The 23073-nt window shown below is 43.6% G+C and overlaps 1 protein-coding gene across 3 annotated transcripts; it reads left to right on the forward strand.

The window, feature by feature from the left end:
• The first annotated feature begins 6 nt into the window (after positions 1-6).
• On the forward strand, positions 7-22831 carry arhgef25b (Rho guanine nucleotide exchange factor (GEF) 25b). 3 transcript variants are annotated; one of them, XM_047025629.1, is made up of 17 exons: positions 7-637; positions 1478-1583; positions 12225-12562; positions 12675-12776; positions 15195-15322; positions 15541-15607; positions 15759-15862; positions 16270-16339; positions 17754-17843; positions 18139-18231; positions 18951-19001; positions 19130-19207; positions 19297-19488; positions 19646-19826; positions 20161-20381; positions 20585-20805; positions 21737-21829. In XM_047025629.1, exons 1-17 carry the CDS (start codon positions 542-544, stop codon positions 21741-21743), a joined length of 2145 nt encoding a protein of 714 aa, XP_046881585.1. In that variant the 5' UTR covers positions 7-541; the 3' UTR covers positions 21744-21829. The 3 variants fall into 3 exon arrangements, with proteins under 3 accessions (XP_046881585.1, XP_046881584.1, XP_046881586.1); XM_047025628.1 differs by having other exon boundaries at positions 11-637; positions 20585-20749; positions 21737-22831; XM_047025630.1 differs by lacking the exons at positions 7-637; positions 1478-1583 and adding an exon at positions 4203-4627 and having other exon boundaries at positions 20585-20749; positions 21737-22831.
• The last annotated feature ends 242 nt before the right edge of the window (positions 22832-23073 follow it).

Genomic DNA, 23073 nt, shown 5'->3' on the forward strand with positions numbered 1-23073 from the left:
GAAGGTGAATATTTCCTTTATTCCCAACCAAAGTTGGTTTTGGGATGCAAGATCATGGAACATGATGGAAATCCACAACACAACTGAACAAAAAACGATGAGGAACTTTTTACGGAAAGTCTCCGGTTTATTACACTTTCTTCTGTTGGGAAAAAGTAAATTTTAGACTGAATGAGTGGATTATTTGTTTTTCACTGGGAGTGGACACAGTCAAAGTTTAAGGAGAGAGACGACTGCGCTTGTCAGAGAGCTTGTGGTACTCTCTTGACCAGGACTGCCTGAAAACGGATCCCATTCCCACCTAGAAGGACCGCAGATCTGATCTCCAACTCTCCCCAGGGAAGTAAAGAAACTGCCATTCTCCTCCTGAGGATTTTACTGTGCAGAGTGTGTGTGAGTACAGGTGAGAGAGGAAGCAGGGAGGTGATACTGATATAAACAGAATAGCAGGCGTTTCCATCCTCCTGAGAAAGTGAAGTACAGAGGATCTAAAGAAAAAAGAAATATTCAAACAAAAGAAGGACAGACAGAGAGGTGCAAGATGAAGGCACTGGCTGAGATCCAGGGGCGGACTGATAAGCTTTTGGACTCCATGGCAGATAGACTCACATCCTTTAGACTACGTAATCAGAACTGGGTGAGTGTGTTGAAATGGAGCAAGAGTAGTTCATGTATAATGTGGCATGTGTGGTTTGGCTGGAATGCCAATGAAATGAAATATGTTAAATGTTTGTTTACACCTTTGATTAAAACAAATTATGGAGACTGTGGATAATTACACCTGTGAGTGAGGTAATCTGACCCATATCGAAGTACAAGTCAGCAGTAAGCTAGCTAGCACCTACCATAGCTTGCTTTTGCCAGAAAGTAGCTATCCAGACATTATCAGTCTATAAGACATTACACAGAGATAAAAAAGCCTCACTCATTAGGATGAGAAAGAAGGGAAAATAAATAGGAGAGAGAAAAAACTGGGCAGTCCTGAATTGTGTATTGTTTGTAAAGCTATTTTTTTTATGAAGGTTTGTTTGAGCTCTGTATAAAGTCAAATCTGAAACATCAAACTGCAAAAAATAAACAAAAATTTGCAACAATTTACACTAGTACATTAACAACCATGGAACTACATAGCAACCCCTTTACTAACAACATTTTAGCAATGGGTACTGCGATGTAGTTACACTTCATTTCGTTTTAGTGGTACAAATGAAATACACAAGTAAAACTTGGTACAGGAGAGGGGGGCTTTCCAGGGGTAAGGGGATGTTAACAAAGATTTTATTTTGGTAACATGACCTTCAACCTTCTTACACTTTTGTAATAACCTCTACCATTAACACTTAATGCCATTTCATTTCATAACTTTTCTTCTGTACCTACAATGTTTTTTTCACAGGAATTGTTATATATTTACGAGTGTTTTTTTTTTTAAAGCAATTTTTTGCCATCTCTTTTGCTTAACCCTGTTATGTCTAAGATCTTAGAGAACAATGATGACGGCCTGTTGCTGGGGGAGGGGAGCTGGGGAACAGAGAGAGGCTTCAGGGGGAGCAGAAGATCCAGTGGTGTCCAAGAACACAGAGGTAAGTAGGTACCAGGGCTTGGCATTGGAAGGGAGGAGGCTAAGTACTAAGTGTATTTTGTTACTCCCCCATCAATTGTACATTTCCCATTCAGAGAGCGAGATACGTGAGTGGACAACCAGCATACAATGGTCATCAATGTTATTGTATGTTTTAAGCTGCTGTGCTGCGACTTACCACAATGCGGCAGCACAAGACTGAATCTTAGAGTGTGTGTGTGTGTGTGTGTGTGTGCGCGTGTGTGTGTGAGTGAGTGAGTGTGTATGACTTGAAGACAGCCAGTGTTGTTAAACATAAGGAGTGACTGGGCCTTTCTGCAGTTGAAGGGCTGCAGGCCAGAACCTTGTAGTCTGTTGCTATCCATCTTTTCCCCCCTCTCCTTTCTCCCCTCCCTTCCCCACACTGTCTATCATATCTGGTTGGGCGATGGCTCCAGTCAGGGACATATAGGGGAGTTGGAGGTGTGGGACAATAGTTGGACATTGGCCATATGCTGGACAGTGGACCTGCTGAAAGGCCTGAATTGGCCTAAACTAATATGTGTGAGAGTGTGTGTGGATGAGTTTAAGTTGTATCTGTAACAATATAGTATTCAGGTTGTTTTTTTATGGTCGCTGACTCCTGTCCTGTCCTGTCCATGACGACACACACGCCACTACATTAGCAAGCACACACCGTTATACATTGGTGAAAGGTCAGGGCTTTTCAGCTCACTGGACCATCATTTAGCAGGGCTTTTAAAAGGCTTAAGTAGATAGCCAAGGGACCCAGTGCATTTTGATATTTTTATAGTCATAATCTCCTGGGTGGATTGAGATTCCTGTGTTGCACTGGGCAACCCATGACATCTGTGTGTGTGTGTGTGTGTGTGTGTGAGAGAGAGACAGAGAGAGACAGAGAGAGAGAGAGTGAGTGAGTGAGTGAGTGAGTGAGTGAGTGAGTGAGTGAGTGAGTGAGTGAGAGAGAGAGAGAGAGAGAGAGGGAAAGCGTTAAAAAGAAAATGAAAAAAGGAGATATAGAGAGATGTAAAAAAGCGAGAAAGAAGTGGGAAAGAGGCACATATACCTCTTTCCCAAGCCCCTGCTTCCCTGAGCCACCTTCATTTGCATGTTAACATAATAATTGTGAATCCTGGGCCACAGTTAGATGCAACAGAGAGCACACACAGCTGTGCTGGAAAAATCATATGGTCATGAATACTTTATCTGAGATAACCAGCCATCAATCCATGGACTCATTTTTGTTATTTCATGTGTATGGGATATTTCCTATCTTTACTGAATTCTCCTCTGTATAAAGATATATATATTCTAATGATGATCCCTATGAGGCCATCTGTTTTTCAAGTACAAAATGTGTGATCATAAGTTAATATAATTGAAGAGAGAGGGGAAAGAAGCACGATGACATCTCTGGACTGGACATAATCCCTGCACAGTTCATAAGAAGAAACGGGATAGCTGAAGAAGAGCACAGGCTAAGAGACCATGATTGTAAATCTGAACAGTTATGAGAGAGTGAACAAGCCAGTTAGTGCTGGGTGTATTTGTGTCCAGTTTTAATGTCAACTCTGAATCCTTCTCCTGTTTGGCTTTCATATTCTTTCCCCACTGCTTTGAAACTGCTGAGTCAGTTGTTAGACTGGCGAGAGTGTGTTGTCCTGCTGCACTCATATTGCACTCATCCAACAGTAGAGTGACAAAGGTGGTTGTGTCCTACATTTACATGTAGTCATTTAGCAGACGCTCATCCAGAGCGACTTACAGTAAGTACAGGGACATTCCCCCGAGGCAAGTCGGGTGAAGTGCCTTGCCCAAGGACACAATGTCATTTTGCACGGCTGGGAATCAAACTGACAACCTACTGATTAATAGCCCAATTCCCTAACCGCTCAGCCATCTGACTCCCTAAAGCTTGTGTACTAAAAGATAGTGCTTACATGTCGTAATGATGCTGGTTGACAGTGAAGAGAAGGAGATTCTCTCAGGGCCACAGCGGTTGGGAAGAATGCATCTAAGCATTTCTTTAAATGTTCTACTTCACTTGTTGTCGTTCTTTCTTGAGGCTGCTAAAAATGACATGGATACATTTAGAAAAAAACAATTGCATGGGCCAAGTTCTTCTAAGATCTTTTTCCCAGACAGTTTTGGAGCTGCCCTCCCACTGAATCTTGTGTTGCTGTGTCTGAGTACAATAATCTGTGGTTATTTGGCTTGACTTTTGTTTCGTTTTTTGACTGAAAATACAGTGATAGAGACCACAACAACGTACAGTTGCTATGGGTACAGATGGAGTAGAATGACACAGGTAGTGTACAGGAAAATATGAATGTGAATTTATTTAGTCACACAAACAGCGACTGTGTTACACAATCATTGTGTAGTACAATCACGTGTTCAGTGTACCACATGATGAAACATCAAAGGAGCTCAGAGACGGACAGTAATTGGGTAGATAACAATGAATACTGAGGCAATGCAGGAGAGGGAAGAAAACGGGAGGAAAAAAGAGGGGGTGGGAACTCTATGCTTAAAGAGCGAGAGCAAGCAGAGCCAGAGACTCCACCTTTATCCCCTCCCTCCCTCTCTCTCTCATCACATCCCCTCCCCTCTTTCGTTCGCTGTCTTTCTCTCGCTTGCTCTCTCACAATGTTTGCCCACCATCTGACCATACAGTGAGCTGGGTTAGATGTGGAGAGCTCACAGTATCTCTACCTCTCTCTCCCATCCTGCTTTTTCTCTTTTTTTTTATGAAACATGGGATCCTAATCAACTGTGGAATTTCTATAGGAGAGAGAACATTTTTCTGTCATTCTAATTATTTATTTTTCCTTGGCTTTCGGATTACCCCCAGAGACATACCCCGAGGGGCTGTGTGCTTTCCAGTGCATGTGCTCATGTGTTTGTGTCTCTGCCATGTCCACCACTGGTAGTTTTGGGTCAAGTGGGTCAACATGAAGGGGGGTCATCAACGAGGGTGTGGGTGCCAACACTTGTTCAGAAAAGTGCTCACCAAGTGTGGCTGCTGTTATGCTCGAGTCAGAGGTACGTGTTCACTTCATGTTTGTTTTTTAAAGACTAATATCTCTAACCACAGTTTGAGCGCAGCTTGTTTTTTTATTTTCATCTTCCGTTTGGAGGTCAAACTATGTGAAAGAATCAACAGATTATACCCCTTACTGAATGAAGATATTATATCTAATTTTGTACCAAACCCTCAGTAGGATGTCCTGAGGACTCTGGTCCATAGTTGGGCTGGTTTAGAAGCGCAAATGGTATCCTCTAAGCTTCGTTTGTTGCTAATATTCATACAGCTGTTTTTAGAAACAACAAATGGTATGGGCACTCTGAAGAGTACTTTGAGCAGCCGTCTAAATCTATGCTGGAATCTGTGAAGTGTGACAGCTAGAGATGGTGTGGATCCCTCTCCTGGAGGCTGGGCTTCTGATACTCCTTAAGGGAGGCTCCCCTCGTCTGACTCCACAGTACTTCCAGCTGACTCTGGATCCTTCATGCTGATGCAGACTCTCTATTAGAACACTCTTTCCAAGGAAACGCTGTCTTGTCCATGTTACATTTTAACTTCCCTGCACCCTTTAAAGAACCACAGGTCTCTGTACTCTGGTTTAGTTTCCTATATCCTCTCTACTCTTCTCTCTACGTATAGAGGCCGGAAAAGAATTAGTTGTGATGTTTTTTGCCAAACTCAAACTCCTTTGAGGAAATTAGATATGTCTTACTTGAACAGAGACTCAGAAATGAGGTGCTGTCCTATCATAGTAGGATCAGAAACATGTAGTTTGTTTGGTCATTTATGACATGTTTGGCTGTAAAGTTTTTATGAAGACATAGTTATGTATGTGCAGGGATGTAGCTAGGTCCAAAGAGAGAGTGAGAGAGAGAAAGAGAGAGAGAGAGCAAGTGATTCAGAGAGAGAGATAGTATATATAGTAAATGTCGAAGAAATATAGGTACCGGTGATCTTTAAAACTTAGACAAGTGGTGTGTGTCAGCGATACACACTCACATCTGGAACTCCACAATGTCTCGGAATGTGCTGCTCTTGGATCATTGGATCATGGAAACGCAGGAGTCACTGAGTCACTCTCCTAACATTCCTTTCCCCCCAAAAGCAAGGCTGAAGCACCCTCCACCCCCCAACACACATATCAAGCGGTCCTTTTACAAAAATGCTCTTGTTTCCCAGAATAGAAACAGGATTTGTTTGATTGGTCAAAAAGGTGTATGCCCCTTACTTCTAACCACAGAAACTAAGAGCTGTTTGGTGATGAATACATGATCTCAAAGTTTGAACAGTAAGTTTGTATCCTGATATGACTTGGAGATTAATTAACATTTTAGTGGCGCAAATCATCTTACATATGTTTCTCCTTTATGGAAATGGTTAGAGTTAGGGTCAATAATTGGTTCTGCTGACTGTTGCTATGTTGTTAATTTGATTGCTAACCAAACTATGATTTCGATTGGCCAATACCAAGGAAGCAGTACAATGCTCCTTTCTGTGCTGTGTTAGACTTCTGTTCCTAGATTGCTCCTCAGGATCCTTGTGCGAGGCTATCAGGCTACAGCTGAGCTGGGACACTGCTTTGGCATTAGACGAGATGTGTGTGTGCACGGCTGGATATACATGCATGTGTGTGTGTGGGTGTATGTGTTTGTGTGTGACCGTCTGTTCCGATCTAAGGAGGGTCTCTTTCTCCCCAGATATTGTCCACTGACAGGATGAAAACACTTCCCTTCTTACAGTCCACTGACTGATTTACATTTAACAAGAGCCCCACTAATGGGCCACATGAGAAACTCCAGTGACTTTTACTTGGTAATGGAAACATTGTGTAATCTAGCTTGACCTAGACAGCCATCTCTGTTCTAAAAAAATGACACATCTCATTCATAGAGCAGCATATGTGTTTTTGTGTATTTATATGTGTGTTTGTATCTCTGTCTGCCCACTGTTTATGTGGCACCGCATGTGTGGGTGTGTGTGTCCATGTATGTGTGTTTGTGCTTGGCAAAGGGCAATAATAGCAAGTGATTTAGTTAACTGCAGCACCACAGTGATGTGACTCCTCCTCCACACAATCCAGTCTGACTAAAGCCCAACCCTCCCCCTCCCCCCTCACACTCTCTCTCTCTCTCTGTCTTAAATCCTCTGTTGTTCCCATTTTGGAGATGCTCTCCAGGCTGACAGGCAGATAGACAAACGCTCTGCAAATAGAATCAGTGTGAAATGGGTAAATGAGTGAAGCATTATGCTTAGATAACACTCTTGTTCTGTCTCCCTCTAATCTAAAGCAGGAATAACAGCAGATTCCAGATTATCTCTGGTGGTGTTGGTCACTTCTCCACATCCGTTCAGGTCGTGTCTCACACGACCTGTTACTGTCATGCTGTTGAAGTACACACGGTGTACTGTATTTGCACAATGTATTAAGTACGTACTTGTAGTACTGGATCAAATAAGCAGTGATTTAAAATGAATTGTGGATTTACAGTCGTGTTTGTGTAGTTTTGTGTGCGTGTGTAAACTGGTGTGCTCATGTACTCATATTTTCCCCAACCTTCTTCCATGAGTTTTTATCTCACTGTGCACGTCAGAGGTTGAGAAAGTGCTGCTCTTAATGTGACAGTGATAATGAAGGCTGGGGAGGGGGGGGGGGGGGGGTAATAAACCTCCTCTAAGTGATGTCACTATGGCTCCTTTACAGTGGTTCTTTAAATAGCTGACGTGTGTTTTGTCCTTTCATGCTCATGTGGTTGTGTTTGTGTGTGTGTGTGTGTGTTCGGAAAATCAGAAAGCTTTCTCCTACTTCTACATCACTTGTTTCAGTCTACCTTTGAAATGTCAGCCCTGCTAACTTTGTATTCCCTCATTTGAAGACCTCCCGCACTTAAGAAATTAGTTTCTGAAGTTCAGATGGTGTTCCCTTCTTTAATTTACTGAATTGTCTTCAAGGTTGTTGTAAAGGTTGGTATGGGATGTAAACGCAGGGTGTTCCTTACACTGAATGTTCTTTATAACATTTTAAACTTCAGACTTTTAAAACACTAATCTACAGTCAAAAGACTACAGTGATCAGGGTGTGGCTGTGTTTCCAGATGACTCCATAGTGCCTACTTGGAGATTAATCCGAATGAGAGCAAAATCGATTCCTCTCTTCTCACCTCTCCCCCTTTGGCTTCCCTTCCCTCCTCTTGTTGGCCTGGTAATAGTGGATTTGTTTAGAAACACAAAGAAGACGACTGGATACATTGTGGAAATGTTCAGGAAACATACTCAGGACTCTCCCCAAGCAACCTGAGCTTCGAACGAAGTCATTATTTATTCCAGCACATAAACGTCATGACTAACTATTCAACAAGGAGTTGGAAAAGTGTGTGTGTGTGTATGTGTGTGTGTGTGTGTGTGTGGAGGGGGGGAGGGTATATGTGTTGTCATCACTTTCGGGATGTGTAAAATGTTAACTGAAGTGTTAACTAAAAAGGAAATGATGGTGGCAGAGTGTGTGTGTGCTGTCTCACAGAGTTAGAATGGGCTGGTCTGGTTCCAGAACATCTCTCTGAAATGTGGAGATGACACAATGGTGTAAGTCTTGTATGTGTGTGTTCACCAAACTCTGACCTGCTTTCCCAAGCACACCAAGGGAGTGTCCTTGATTCATAACATCTTGTAATTGATGAAGAAAAGGTCCATACCATGCTCACATGATGGCTACTGTGGTAACATTTATCCATCAGTGACATCAGCATCTGGGCTATCATGTTATGTTGTAATGATGATGTCTCAGATGAATGATCATTTGCAGCTTAAATTCTTAGTTGTCACAGCTTGATAATGATACTCTTAATCTGCACATCTTCATATATTTGCTTTCGATGTCAACACACAAGGCGGGTAGAAGAAAACTCCAAAGGGTTGAATATGTTTACAGTAGATTTGCTGATTTGGTGATGAGCACTGTGTATACTGAGAGGTATTTGTCTTGGCAGGTATCCAACAGGAAGTTTGGAGCTTACTTGGAGACCAAAATCCTGAAGTTTACTGCAGGCATAATGACCTCATACAAAGGCATGCATGTCCTATCAACTTTAAACTAATCTCATTCTTTCACAGCACCATCCACAAAACAGACATGGACACACTTCCACACACAATCACAGACACAATCACAGACTCAGACATGCACACAAGCCATTTACTACAACCCAGGGGAGATACCAACAAGTTCCAACCACCACCAAGACAGAGTGCTGATAGGTACTCTAGGGGCTGGGAACCATGGTAGCCATAACTATGATGGCCAAGCTATCATTTTATGTGATGATCATAAAATGCATCCTGATTTTTTAATTGGGAACCCGATGGCCAATATTTCGGATATTGTAACATGCACACATTGATTTTAAATGTGCCTTTTGGTGTTTTGGTTACAACGTCTTGTTTGTGTGACTTTTATTATACATCATATCCCCCTTATGGAACAGCACCAACTCAGTCAATGTTCATTACAACACTGTATTTTAACTGCCTAGTATGATTTAATGGTTATTTATGTACTATGTACTAAGCTCTTGATGTGGTTCCGTTCCAAGGCTAATTTCTCATTGCCCTGCGACAGAACACCCCCCTAACGCATACACACATGAGTACACACATGCATACACACGTGTACATTTACTGAGCTCATCTGATCTGTCACTCCATCTGGCTCCTTTGACATGATACCCACCACTACTATAGACATGTGTACTTGCTGATTGAAAGCCACGGGTTTATGACATAAAACACGGCTCCAAATGAAACACATACATACATACATCTCTCTAAACATATGGGATCTGACATTCTAACATTCTAACATACGGGATTCTGACATTTGTTAAACGGAGCATAGATTTTATTACAGTACTAGCCTAAATATGGATCTGGGTGAGATCAGTGCAGTTCTGCTATCAACTTTCTGTACAGTATGAAAACCACAGACAGCATTCAGTTACACACCCCTACTATGTAACATATATTTTACATTAGGTTCAACAGTATTGTGGATAAAATAGCAAGTTTGTTGATTACCTACTGCCATCATTGTCTTTACAATTTATCTCAACGTTAGATTAAATGTTTGATGCAACATTTGAAACCATTCCAGCTACTGCTTTTACTCAGCACTGCCGACATCAAGGATCGGAGTCGGAGTCCTACTTTATTTCAGTCAGGATTGAAATCAAAAGCTTGCCACACTCCTTCCTCCTCTCTTCTCTTAAAGGAACCCCTTCTCATTCTCTCAACATTTCAGTTGCAATCCGGATGGCAGTCCAGCTGTCGCTCTGTGGGAAAACGACTTATTACATAAGCATCTCAAACAAACACTGTGAACCCTATGGCTCTCTGAGACCTTGTTTTGCACGTCACAATAACAGTTAAGCATCATTAAGAGGAGCTTTCCAAAAAACGTTGGTGTGTAATGAGAAAATCAGGAACAGAATCATCAGGGGACCCACTTTACGTATGGACAGGTATGAGAATATGAGGCAGCAAACAGCATCAAATGTTAAGTAGCCAGGCTCCAAAAGGCCAGATGGCTATGTGTGTGTGTATTTGTGTGTGTATACTTGTAGTTGATGCTTATTACAGTGCACTTAGTCAGGTGCTTCCCCATAAAGGACAAGAGGGACAGATGTGTTGCTTTCAGATGGAGCAGTTGTGCGTGTCTGTGTGCTCGGCCAATGTTGGGTTCTGGGTCTGTTTGTCCAGTGGCAAATCATCTGAAGACTCCAAGCCGTGCAGAAGAGGCTAAGTGATCAGTATACAAACACAGTCAAGCTGTCTTGCTACTGCAGGTCTCTCCGCTTCCAGTGAAGTTACAGTACCTTTGGGGTGTAAAACACTGTGTCATTTGATTGAATGACTTTCTCTCTCTACCCTCCCACCCGTCACTCTAATCCGCTTCCCCCTCTCTCCGTTTCTCCATTATAGAAATTAGTTTGTTCACTGCACAAAGGTGAAGTGGAAATTGATGCATTACTTTAATTACATAAAAGGATGTTTAATTTAAGACTGCAGTATACTGCAGGCTATAGGACTAGACAATTCATCTGTGACCGATGTTGTGTGACCAATCAGAGGCGAAAACACTGAATACATGAACAAGGTTTTACAAACAAGCTTTCGATTAAATTAAATCATTCAACCAGTCTGGCAACTTGTACAAAATGCTCCCAACAAGCAATTATTGCACTCAATTTCAAGGATATGAACACTGACAAAGATTGTTCCATAAAAAATCTGAATTTTCCAGTTTCAACTTCAGGGAGGAACACCCAGTGGAGGGTGAAAGTTGATGTGAACAAGCAAGAAATATATGGAACACTTTCACTGTCAATGTGGCGTCTCCTTTGAAATTGCTGTGTTGGCTGCTTCTTGCAAATCCCTGTGTCTCAGCGATTCTCCACAGACCCTGTTATTATGATTAGAGCTTACATCAATGTGCTGACAGCAAGTGCTGGGGTCTGGGATGTGGCCAAGTGACAACACTGAGCCACTGAGATCTTGCAGTCTTGACTAGGATCAGCAGAATGGAAACAAACCCATCATTTCTTGGTGCTTAATCAAAGCAGTGTGTCTGGGCCCCAGCTCCCAGCTCCTTATATAGGCCACACCACCATGGAGTGGAGGGCTTCTGTGATGGAAGTGAGTGACGTGGAAAAGCATTCTGGTGGCTCCAGAAGGACAGTTCAAGTTAGGTATTCTAAATCTCCCCTAGAATGGGGTGTACAGTTTCCTTTCTCTCGCCTTGTGAAGTGGTGTTGTGTTGTTGTGACAGCTACTGTATCAGCTGTTATTAGAGGGGAGAAATGCTCTCTGTTATGTCTTGATATCAGGCTGTTTTAGAAAGGCACCAAGCCTTGGTTCTGCTGCTCGATATATGAGCGTTCTGCATGCTGTCTACTGGCTCTTCAATCCCTGAGTATAGGAGTTCTCAGCCAGGATTGCTGTGTGTCAATACCTGCTGTCTATTGGCGGAGATATTGTAACAGGTTGTAAGATAAACCTCCATGCTACAGCGATCATTGCATTGCGCTTCCTAGAGGTGACCTCACTTCAGCTGGGGTCTGGTGCACCATTACATGGGATCTATTTGTGGACTTCTAACAAGAGCTCATTCCATAGCTTGGTTTAGACTTCCAAATCCTCATCCTCAGTGTTTATTTCCACCCCCTAACTGGTGCCCCTCTCTGCATCTCTGCAGCCCTCCCTGATCTCAGCACACTACACCCAGTCAGCTTAAGATCGGATACTCTGTCTTTTCTCTCTGTTTCTCTTTTTACTGATGTTTCCTCAGAAAACAGAGAGTATCCCTCTTTATTGGAATTGGTTTGTTAATATATGGCTTGCATGCACAGTACTGTAACTCCCAGTGCTAAAGTTACTGTTTGGGCTTTAACAGGAAATTGCAGCACATTTTTGTGAGTTGGAGAGTTAGTATCCACCTGAGAGCTATGTATGGGTCACGGCCAATTTGTAGAAGGGCTCTCCTGTTTGTCTACATACGTGTCTTTCTGTATTCCTACCAGCCATGATACATTTCAGAAATATATCTTTCTCCCTCCCCTCCAACAGAGTCATATTCAGTGGCTGGCAGTGAGGGCAGCATCACCCCCTCTGTGGGCTCCATGCCCCCCCAGGCTTCAGGTAGCTCCAGCCCCTGCTCCCCCTCCTCCCCCCGGGGCTCGCGACGCTCTGTCAGCGCCCTGAAGAAATGGCTCACCAATCCTGTCCGTAAACTCAGCCCTGGCACCGGATTGGAAAGAGGTGGTGAAGGAGGGAAAGGAAAGAAGCAAGACTCTATGCTGGATGAGAAGCAGGCCTCAGCGCAGCACCCTCCCAGCCAGGCCCCAGGAAGGCCCCTGGAGCAGGGGGAGAACTACACCATCCTCCCCTGCAGCCAGAGAGACCTGGTGAGGCTCTGCTAGCCCCTATAGAATGAATGGTGTGTGTACGTGTGTCTGAGTGTATATTTGTATTTCTTATATTGCCTGTGTCTCTTGTGTCTTTTTTTCTTTTGCAAAGGAATCGAGTGGTCTGGTTAATCCAGCAGAGTCCGCCCCGGTGCACCCCCTCTATCACAGCTATCTGTCTGACCTGCTGCCAGAGACACACACAGACAGTCTGGTAACGTTTACACACACATAAACACACACAGGCACACACACTGTGGCCCTTTGTGATTAAACAATATTCTGTCTATTCTGTCTGGTTGAGAACACAGAAAGTAAGAGAGAGAGAGATTACAGGTGTCAGAACACTCATGTCCCAATAAGTAAAACCTAGTTGCACTAAGGCTGAGCAATGCCTTTATGATTAAAACTACTGGAAACTGCGCAGACAGAAAGAGAAAGCAAGAAAAAGGATGAGCGGTGAGGGAGTCGGGCTAGTAATCGGAAGGTTGCCAGATAGATTCCCCGCCCTGCCAAATGACGTTGTGTCCTTGGGCAAGGCACTTCACCTTACTTGCCTCAGGGGGAATGTCCCTGTACTTTCTGTGAGTCGCTCTGGATAAGAGCGTCTGCTAAATGACTAAATGTAAATGTACAGTGTTGTGTCCTAAAATACAAAATACACGTTCATAAACTCATGTATAGTGGGATTCTGTGTCATCCAATGAATGAGGCAAGGACAATTAGAATTTCATGTTCTAAAATTGTATTTCCTCCTGCAACATGAGATACCACTGTTGCTGGAAGACCATTTATTGGTTTGCATTGGAATCCAGAGGGATGGAGGCAAGAAAATCCAAACAGAGCAGTAGCAGCGTTCACCAGTAAAAACAAATGTTTATCAAAACATCCCCGTCCCTCCACCTACCTTCCAACACCCACTCACCTGGATAGCTCTGCCATGCAAAGACAGTGTCAGTGAACACAACTGCTGCTTGATTTACTGAAGCACCCACCCACAGACATGCACATACACACGTACACACACACACACACACAGAAACACAAACACACACACACCACACTTAGAATTATTTTCTTTCTTCCCCTACCCCTCACTTCCTGTGGAAGCTTGGCGAGCCTGAAGCCCTGCAGACTGGTATCAAACGTGGGCTTTTCCAGACCTCATCTGGGAGTGATCAGATGGAACATCCCATCAGGTAGCTTAGCAGCCAGGCATGGGAGTTAGATTGGTGGAAGACCAGAGTGTTTGGAGAGAGCCTTCATGGATTCCTTGCAGGGAGAAAAGGACTAAGTAGAGTCTGATATTACTGGTCAAGCCGTGGGAAGGAAGGATATACTGGGCGGGGTTAGGGGTGGGGGGAGGGGGAGGTGGAATTGAGTCTCGTGGAGACTTTGAAGACACGCTATCTGGATATGTGTTCCCCTGTCAATCATCACACACACATACCTCTGATTCCCCTGCTCCAACAACAATGAATCGGTGTTACCAATGACTCACTATAATGACTGATCTCTTTGTAACCCCAGGTCAATATTTCAATCACTAAGGCTTCTGTTATAATCCTGCCTCAGCTTCCTCCCTCAAATTGTAATTTTCCAAGACAGACATACGTGGTCCGGTTCATCTGCTTTATCTACAGACTGGCCATTTCAGTTCAATAGATGCACTTGTGTGATATTTGTGTGATACTGTTATGTAGTAACCTCAGCACCTGGGGAAACGTTCCAATAAACCTAAACAGGTTGCCTTCAATATGAGTGTTGATAGAAGAGAAAGGTGTGTGTGCATGTGTCTTGAAGTAGGGGGCATTGCAGAGATGGAGAGAGAGAGAGAGAGGGAGGGAGGGGGGAGGAAGGGAGGGAGGGAGGGAGGGAGGGAGAGGGGGGGGAAGAGAGGAAGAGAAAGAAAGAGAAACTAAAATGAATAGAGGGGTTAATTTGGTCTGCTCAGTGCTCAGGGAAAAGCTTCCAGATAAATGGAAGCTATGTAAGAGGATTTTGCATTCATTTTCATATTTAGATATAAGTGAGGAGGACTCACTGGATTTACAGACACTGACACAGACTTCTGGTACACTAAGAGTGAGAGGGGGGGGAAATAAACGGACTCTGAGACCAAACCGTGCCAAATAAAAGGAGATAAAGAGAAAAATGGAGAGTGCTGATTGCTCGAGGATTGCTCTGGGGGTTGGAAGGGCACAGCAGTATTATCTGAGTGAGGGTGAGAGATGGTGTTCTTGGTCAGGCTGGTTCCCAGGAAAAGTCCACGGGACAATGGTCATGGCCTCATATTACTGTCCTGTCTGCTTCCTGGATCTGTAGCCTACCAGACCAAATTAGGCCAAGTTAATTAAGTGTCTATCTGTCTGCCCTGGGCCCTTCTGGGCCCAGGAGTCAGACCAGGTAGTGTGTCTGTAAAGGCTGAGGCCATTTTGTTGAAACTGTACACAACTCTACTCTTTCTGATGATACAGCCTCCATCCTCATCTATTTGCATTTTGTGTTAGGAACTATTCTTAAATGGTATTTCTACTTCCCACAATTTCTTAAACAATTCAAGTATGTCTATGTCTATGACTGTAAACTCTTGTGAAATTCTAGAACTCTCCACTTCCCCCATTCATTTCAGAACCAAGCATCTACCAACATTCTACCGGACGATGGGGACCATGCCTCCTTCACTGACGACTCTACAAGCCAATGGTCAGCCAGCATGGACACAGAGGAGGACAGGAGGAGTGCCTTAGAAAAGAGCATGTAGGTGCCATGTATCCACCCTCTGCTGTACCACAGCACCATTCTACAGTATGTCAGCGTGTTTGGGTCCAGAGCTGAGTCTGGCTTTGATTTACCCAGGTGATTTTACCCCCTCTCTCTCTCTCTTCTCTCTCTCTCTCTCTCTCTCTCTCTCTCTCTCTCTCTCTCTCTCTCTCTCTCTCTCTCTCTCTCTCTCTCTCTCTCTCTCTTCCCACTAGATATGTGCTGACAGAGCTGATAGAGACCGAGAAGTTGTATGTGGAGGACCTTGGACTCATAGTCGAGGTGTGTGAATCCTCCTTCATAGTTCTTACATGCACAAATCATTAGCATGTCATGCACACATACCCACTCTTATATAGTGTGTGTTGTGAAACTTCAACATCAGTCTATTGTTGTCTGGGTTCACATCCTGCTCTGTGTGTGTGTCTTACAGGGATACATAACCACCATGTCCAATCAGGGAGTACCCGAAGATATGAAGGGAAAGGACAAGATAGTGTTTGGAAACATCCATCAGATCTATGACTGGCATAAAGAGTATGTCAGACTGTACATAGCAGTGCAGACATTTTAGTATGTTTTTTTTTATGTGTGTGTGTATGTGTGTAGCCTACTGTGTGTGTACATTACGTGTGTAATGTCTGACAGTGGAATGTTGATGTGTGAAAGCTTCTGTGTGTGTATCCCTACAGAGATCTATGTTTGTGGAGTGTGTTCCTGTTATGTTTGTCAGTGCTCTCCAGGAGGTGTGCATGTGTCCCTGCACGTACCGGTGTGTCTTGTCTTCTTCCTCATGGTCTCCACACGACTTTCTCCAGTTATGCTGTGTCTGTGTCTGTACGCACGCTTGTGTTGTCATGAATATGGCCACTACTTTGGATAAGACTTCTTTGTTTACTTTTGCTCTCGCGCTCGGTGTGTCTCTCGCTCGGTGTTTCATGCAGTTATCTCCTGGGAGAGCTGGAGAAGTGTGTGAATGAGCCGGACAGACTAGCTCAACTCTTCATCAAACATGTGAGTCGCTCTTTTCCCCTTTGTGTGTGTTTATGTGTGTGTATGTGTGTGAGAGAGACACACAGAGAGAGAGAGACAGAGAGAGACAGAGAGAGACAGAGAGAGACAGAGAGAGACAGAGAGAGAGGGGAGAGAGAGAGAAAGAGAGAGAGAGAGGAGAGAGAGAGAGAGAGAGAGAGAGAGAGAGAGAGAGAGAGAGAGAGAGAGAGAGAGAGAGAGAGAGAGAGAGAGAAATTACACTGAAAGTCGATCCAAAAGCCAGTTGGAGGAGATGGATATAAAACATCAGTATGCTCTAGCTCTCTCCCATGTCAATGTTAATGTGTGTCTCTTCAGAGGCCAACTATCTTAAGGACGTGTTCAGAAAAAAATTGTCTTCAGTCGTTGTTTGTGAAGATAACGTTACTTAGGGTAGTCCAGTGTTTTCTGTTTGGTGTAAAGTAATGTTCCTAGAGAACTGTGGCTCAGTGCCATCCAGATGTGTCCTGTTGGCTTGGCAGCCTGCAGGATGGGGGTGTGGGGTTGGGGGGGGGGGGGGGCAGTAGAATCATAATCAGCGCTGGCATAACTCCCTGAGAGTGCTCTGCAGGGGTCATAGCTCAAAGATCTGGTTGCATACAGTTAATGTAGACACTGCAGTCTGTTGAGGAAACGGCAAACTCAACTGAGGCAGAAAGGCTGATGATATTGACATTCAAAGGCAATAAACAGCTGTGTTTATTCTCAATGTATGCTCCCAGCCACACAAATGCGCACCAACACAGACAAAAAGACCCTGCACACACACAGATATAGAACAGTGATACAGAGACACATAGTCAAGGCAAATAAACAGCTGGGTTTTTGTCATTGCAACTAAAAATCAAGAGTCAAAGTTCAAGATAGTGAGAGATGGAAGAGAAGGGTTGCAAGAGAAAGCTGTTTGTGCACACGTACACACAGAGATTTCTACATGCTGTGGGTCCACACATATATACACACACAACTACACATACAGTACATACACTGTACTCACACAACTGTACTAGAAGTAGAAGCAACAGTAGGGAAGACAGGAAAAACGAGATAGAGATGAAGGCTTTCCAAGTCATTTGAAGCAGCTCTGCAGCAGTCCTTCTGTAGCCTCCCAGTTCCTTCATTAGTCCAGCATGTTTAATTAAGCGACAGAGAATTAAACTGTTCTCTCCGAGCCACCGGAACCATTTAATAGGGAAAGTTCCCTTTCTTATTTAACAGACTTCAAAAGGAACTCAGGGGGAATGAGAGCAAGTTCACAGTGAAGGAAATAAGAGGGGTAGAGTTATCCTGCTGGGAGTTGCCCTTTCATGCAGATACACACACACACACACACACACACACTAAAACACACTAATCTAAAGCATACATCTCTCATCTATGTGTGTGTTTCCCCCAGGAACGGCGTCTCCACATGTACGTAGTGTATTGTCAAAACAAGCCCAAGTCTGAGCACATTGTGTCAGAGTATATTGAGACCTACTTTGAGGTACGTGCTTTATTTCAGAACAAGAAAAGACAACAAATTTGCTCTGAACATATATAATTCCCTTTCTGGGACATTTTTCAATGTTTGTATTATTCCCTTCTCCCAAGCCTCTCTCCGTGTAAATCCAACTTAATCACTGTTCAAACTTCTTATTATACAACAAATGTTTTAAATGTCCTGTCCATGTTTGTGCATGTGTGTGTGTGTGCATGTGTGTGTGTGTGTATGCATCCATGTCAATGTGTGTGTGCAATGCTGGAAATCACCAGGGCTTGGTTTTGTGTTTCCCTGGTAGGAGTTGAGGCAGCAGCTGAATCACAGACTACAGCTGAATGACCTTCTCATCAAACCTGTTCAGAGGATCATGAAGTACCAGCTCTTGCTGAAGGTACGTGTGTGTGCATTTGTGTGTGCATGCGTAATTTCAAGAAGGGTGGAAGGGCACGTACAACAAGATGTACTGTAAAGAAATAAAACGAGGTAAAATCAGATTGAAGATTACGGATAAAGAGCTAATGATAAGTAAGCTTTTGTATTTCTGCTACCAATCAAAAAGAAGTATACACATGACATGGCCAATCTTTGCTGTGTTTTACCTGTTTATGGCCACAAAATTGGATGTTTGAACATAACCAGGAATAAAATAGAAAAGCAGTAGAAGGAAATTCCTAACGAGATTTGATTTGAAACTATGAAATTCAAATTTAGAAGTACATTTTTTTTTTAAACGGAACAATTCATGTCCCGGGAAAGAATATAAGTTTCCTGGGACAGTCGAGAAAGAGAACAATCCTGGGAAAACCGGGACGGGTTTCAACCAACCCTACAGATCAAACACAAACACCAGAGTTCCAAATCAGAGAATCAGCAGCGCTCTGCATTGGAGCCTATCAGTTTAGTGGTCAGCCACAGGGCACATCATTCCTCTTTACTGATAGATGGATGTTGAAAGCTATAAGTTGCAAGCCCTCTTATCAGCTCCTTAATGTCAGTCTTGGAATGTGGCTCTCACATCATGACATGGGAATGCTGTGGATCCTATATTTGTCTTTCAGTGTTCTTCTCTCTTCCCTTGACCTCAATCGTCTCTCTTTCTGGCTCCCTCAGGACTTCCTGAAGTATTACACCAAAGCAGGAAGGGACACAGCAGAGCTGGAGGTGAGAGGTCACCTCTGACTTTTAGTTATGACACAGCTGTCAGCATAGGACTTAGCAACAAAATGCATAAAATGACATACAAATCTCTTACACGTCTACCTTTGTGCCTACTTCTCTGTCTCTCGCAGAAAGCAGTGGAGGTGATGTGCTTTGTGCCTAAACGATGTAACGACATGATGAATGTTGGCAGGCTGCAAGGCTTTGAGGTGAGATCGTATTTCAGGTTTCAACTTTTTGTATCATACTATTAGGACAGGACACTCACTCAAACATCCCTTCAAAACTTCTCTGGCAGGGGAAGATCACAGCACAGGGGAAGCTCCTCCAGCAGGACACCTTCTCAGTCAGCGAGCAGGACAGCAGCTTCCTGTCTAAACCCAAGGAGAGGCGGGTCTTCCTGTTTGAGCAGCTGGTCATCTTTAGTGAGCCAATAGACAGGAAGAAGGGATTTTCTCTTCCAGGCTATACCTTCAAAAACAGCATCAAGGTTGAGAAAACAATCGGTTGCAGTCTCTGTATTAAATGTGTGGGAGCTTTTTCGATGTGTGTACAGTATGTGTGTGTGTCCAGATGTGTCCTTGGCTAGTGTGTGTATGTGTGTGTGTAGAGAACGGTGGATGATCCCCTTTCTGTCCCTCCTGCAGGTCAGCTGTCTGGGTGTGGAGGACGTCAGTGAGGAGGATCCATGTGGCCTGGTCCTAACCTCCCGGGGGACTGATGGCAGCGTGACACGTTTCATCATGCAGGCATCATCCCCTGAGACACAGCAGGCCTGGGTCAATGATGTGGTCCAGATCCTGGACACCCAACGGAATTTCCTCAATGGTAGAGACAGTAGTACCACCACTCTCTCACCACATTCCTGTGATCAAATCAGATCAGTCAAACACAGAAGAGCACAGTCAACACAAGAAATTCAGTGGCATAATCCATGGACATTGAAGAAATAGTTTTCTCTCTCTCTCTCTCTCTCTCTCTCTCTCTCTCTCTCTCTCCTCTCTCTCCTCTCTCTCCTCTCTCTCTCTCTCTCTCTCCTTCTCTCTCTCTCTCTCTCTCTCTCTCTCTCTCTCTCTCTCTCTCTCTCTCTCTCTCTCTCTCTCTCTCTCTCTCCTCTCTCTCTCTCTCTCTCTCCCCTCTCTCTCTCTCCTTTCTTCTGCAGCTCTCCAATCACCAATAGAGTACCAGCGAAGGGAGAACAAAGGGAAGTCGAACAGCCTGGGCAGGGCCATGAGAGTTCCCATGGCCTTGACCTCAGGACTGCGACCTCACTCCTCAGCCTCTATTGACAGGCACCGCCTACCTTGCCTCCACTCATACAACACCTCCTTGCCCTCCCTACACCTGCCCAGCCAGGGTCATGTCTCTGAGGCAGGCAAACAGGTGCATGCCCTCCACACACACTTTATTACAACACACAACTGGAACACTAACCACAAATATGTACCTGACCAACTAACTTAATACTGAGATTATGGCATCAGTTTATGCATTTGTGTGCAGAATTGAAATAGACTTAAAGAATACATTGTGTTTTTCTATTTCCCTTCTCTCTCTCTGTTGGTCTGTCATTTCCTCTCTTTTAGCCACCACTCTTACCCAATACCATGGTGTCCAACCCCAGTCCCCTGACAAGCCGTCCTTCTCTCCTCCCGCTGAACCCCCCTCCACAGCTCATTTTGTCCTCAGTAGGGAGGCATGGTCAGGGGGTGTCAAATGGCCTGAGCCCCCCTGGCCAGCCTAGATCCCAGGTACAGACCCCACAGCAAAGGAACACAACACCAACCTACCCTGGCAGAACCACCAGGTTAGCCCTGAGGCAATGCTGGGATGACCACTGCAGCCATATGTGATGTCATCCCAAACTGTGATATCAAAAGGATATCATTCACATCCACTTATACTCTGTACAGTCTTACTGTAAGAAAACACAGATTGATTTAGATGGAAAGCTTTGTAAAAAGGCCTATCTGGGTGTATAAACTCATTACCATGTTCAACTTTGGACGTTGGCCTCAGTGTTAATGTTATCTTCATTGATGAGGGGAAATGACTCAGTTCTCTCCATTTAGGCTAATGTGAGATATCCTGTTTTTGTTTCAAACTGAGGCCTCAAGTACTGTCTGGCTGATCTCCAGTCAGTATCTTCAGCAACATACACTGAAACCGTCAGGGAATATGCACTGTGGTCTGATCTAAGATCGTAGTGCCTAGTGAGGAGGCACGGCTTAGTGTCCTCAGGAAACACTGATCTCCAGTCAGTCTGTGGGCTAGCCCAGTGCCCTTGCTGTTTTATCTTGTTTACCCAGACTCCCTCTATTAGGAGGAAATGGTGTTGATTACTATACTCGCGTCAACATCGCTTATCATGCCTGTTTCCACACCTCAGTTAATAGCTTTTTTTGGCACTATATCCTTGATCACATCCTATATGTTCCTATCCAAGAATAAGCTTCATAAATGATGTTTGCATTCATTTGCTTTGTGCATTAGTAGTCTTTTTGAACACATAAGTCTCTGATTTAGGCATGAGTATTTTTTTTTATCCTCTCATGGTAGGAACCCCTTCAGTTGCACAAGGATCTATATTTGATCTTTTTAGTAAATTCGGACTGTAGATATTCTAAGTTTTATGCCTCTGTCCTCTAGGGAAACTCTGACTACCAGTCACAACCTGCCAGTTAGTCTGATACACTAATTGGGTCATTGTCCTTTTCTTTCTGTCTTCACCCACTCAGGGTTTGATGGACAGTTTCCAGATGTCCACGTCGGTGGTTGGAGAGTCTTCCACATCACATCGCTCAGGCAACCTGGACAAGCTGACAGAGAATGACCAGTGATGACCTGAGATGGTCTTTAGCCTCATTTTGAGGGCAGGCTAAAATACCCCAGACTAGCCTCTACTTGTTGGCCAGGCAGCAAGTGGGAACAGGAATGAGCATGTCCTGAAACCACTATCAATGTATCAATGTAACTACTGCATCAAAACAATATTACTATGGATTCTCTAGTGTGTTGAAAGATTTTATGTCTCTGCCAAAACATTCAATTTTCTACTATTTGAATTTATATCTGTGCTTAATTGCCATGCAGGTCCTGTATGATGTTAATTATAGACCATTTCTGATCTCAGTATAATGATGTTGACGGTGTGTGTAGTGTGTATCCTGTTTGTGGCTAGTTTTTACATCTGTGATGGAACAGACAAACAACTCTTCAACAACCAAGAAACATCAACCATGGATTCAGTCATGTGATTCTGTGAAATTCTAAAGACATTCTAGTGTATCTATTTGTTTGTTTTTAAACATATTTTTCACGTCATATAATTTCTTTGTTCAACGGGGGACCATATTAGTATTTTCCAATGCAATTTGTCTGCTAGTGTCACTTTGTATTAGGAAGGCAGCAAAGATCTATTAGATACTGTATATTTACTGTTTCTGTTCTTATTGCTTATCATTTACTATGGCCTCCTCATCACCAGGCTACCACGTAGCCTTCTTTCAAATGGAGGAATCTTAAATTACTCACAGTAGACCTGAGCTTGATTGAAAGGTTGAAATCTGTGAACGTTTTTTTCATGCGTTGTGCATGTGTGTGTACACCCTGCATAATGTTAATGGATGTTTTCCTTTTTTGTGCGTGCGTGCGTGTTGGGGGGGGGATTTTCTATTTTAACATTACCATTGTTCCAACGTTATCAGATAAAAACACACACAAACTCGCACAAAGCACACTTCAAAATCCCACGGGGAGAGGAAAAAGGCAATGTCATCATGAATGCACATAATCCACTGTCCGATCTTATCAATAAAGATGTGTCTGTATGATTTATGAATGTTGTCCTTATGTGTTCCTCTTGGGTTCATGGTCACATGTACTCAAACTGGCAGGAGCTAGTCAGAGTAATACACCACACCTTTCTATAAATTAGACATTGTCAAAGTCATTCTGATATCCCCGTGCACTCTCTTAGGAAGGAGGAGACAGCAGACAATAAGACCTCTTCAGCACTTATCAGAAAGTTTTTTGAATATAATAAACATTAATTTGTCCTTGGCCCTACTCAAAT

Source organism: Hypomesus transpacificus, chromosome 9, assembly GCF_021917145.1.
Source record: "Hypomesus transpacificus isolate Combined female chromosome 9, fHypTra1, whole genome shotgun sequence".
Classification (NCBI taxonomy): Eukaryota; Metazoa; Chordata; class Actinopteri; order Osmeriformes; family Osmeridae; genus Hypomesus; species Hypomesus transpacificus.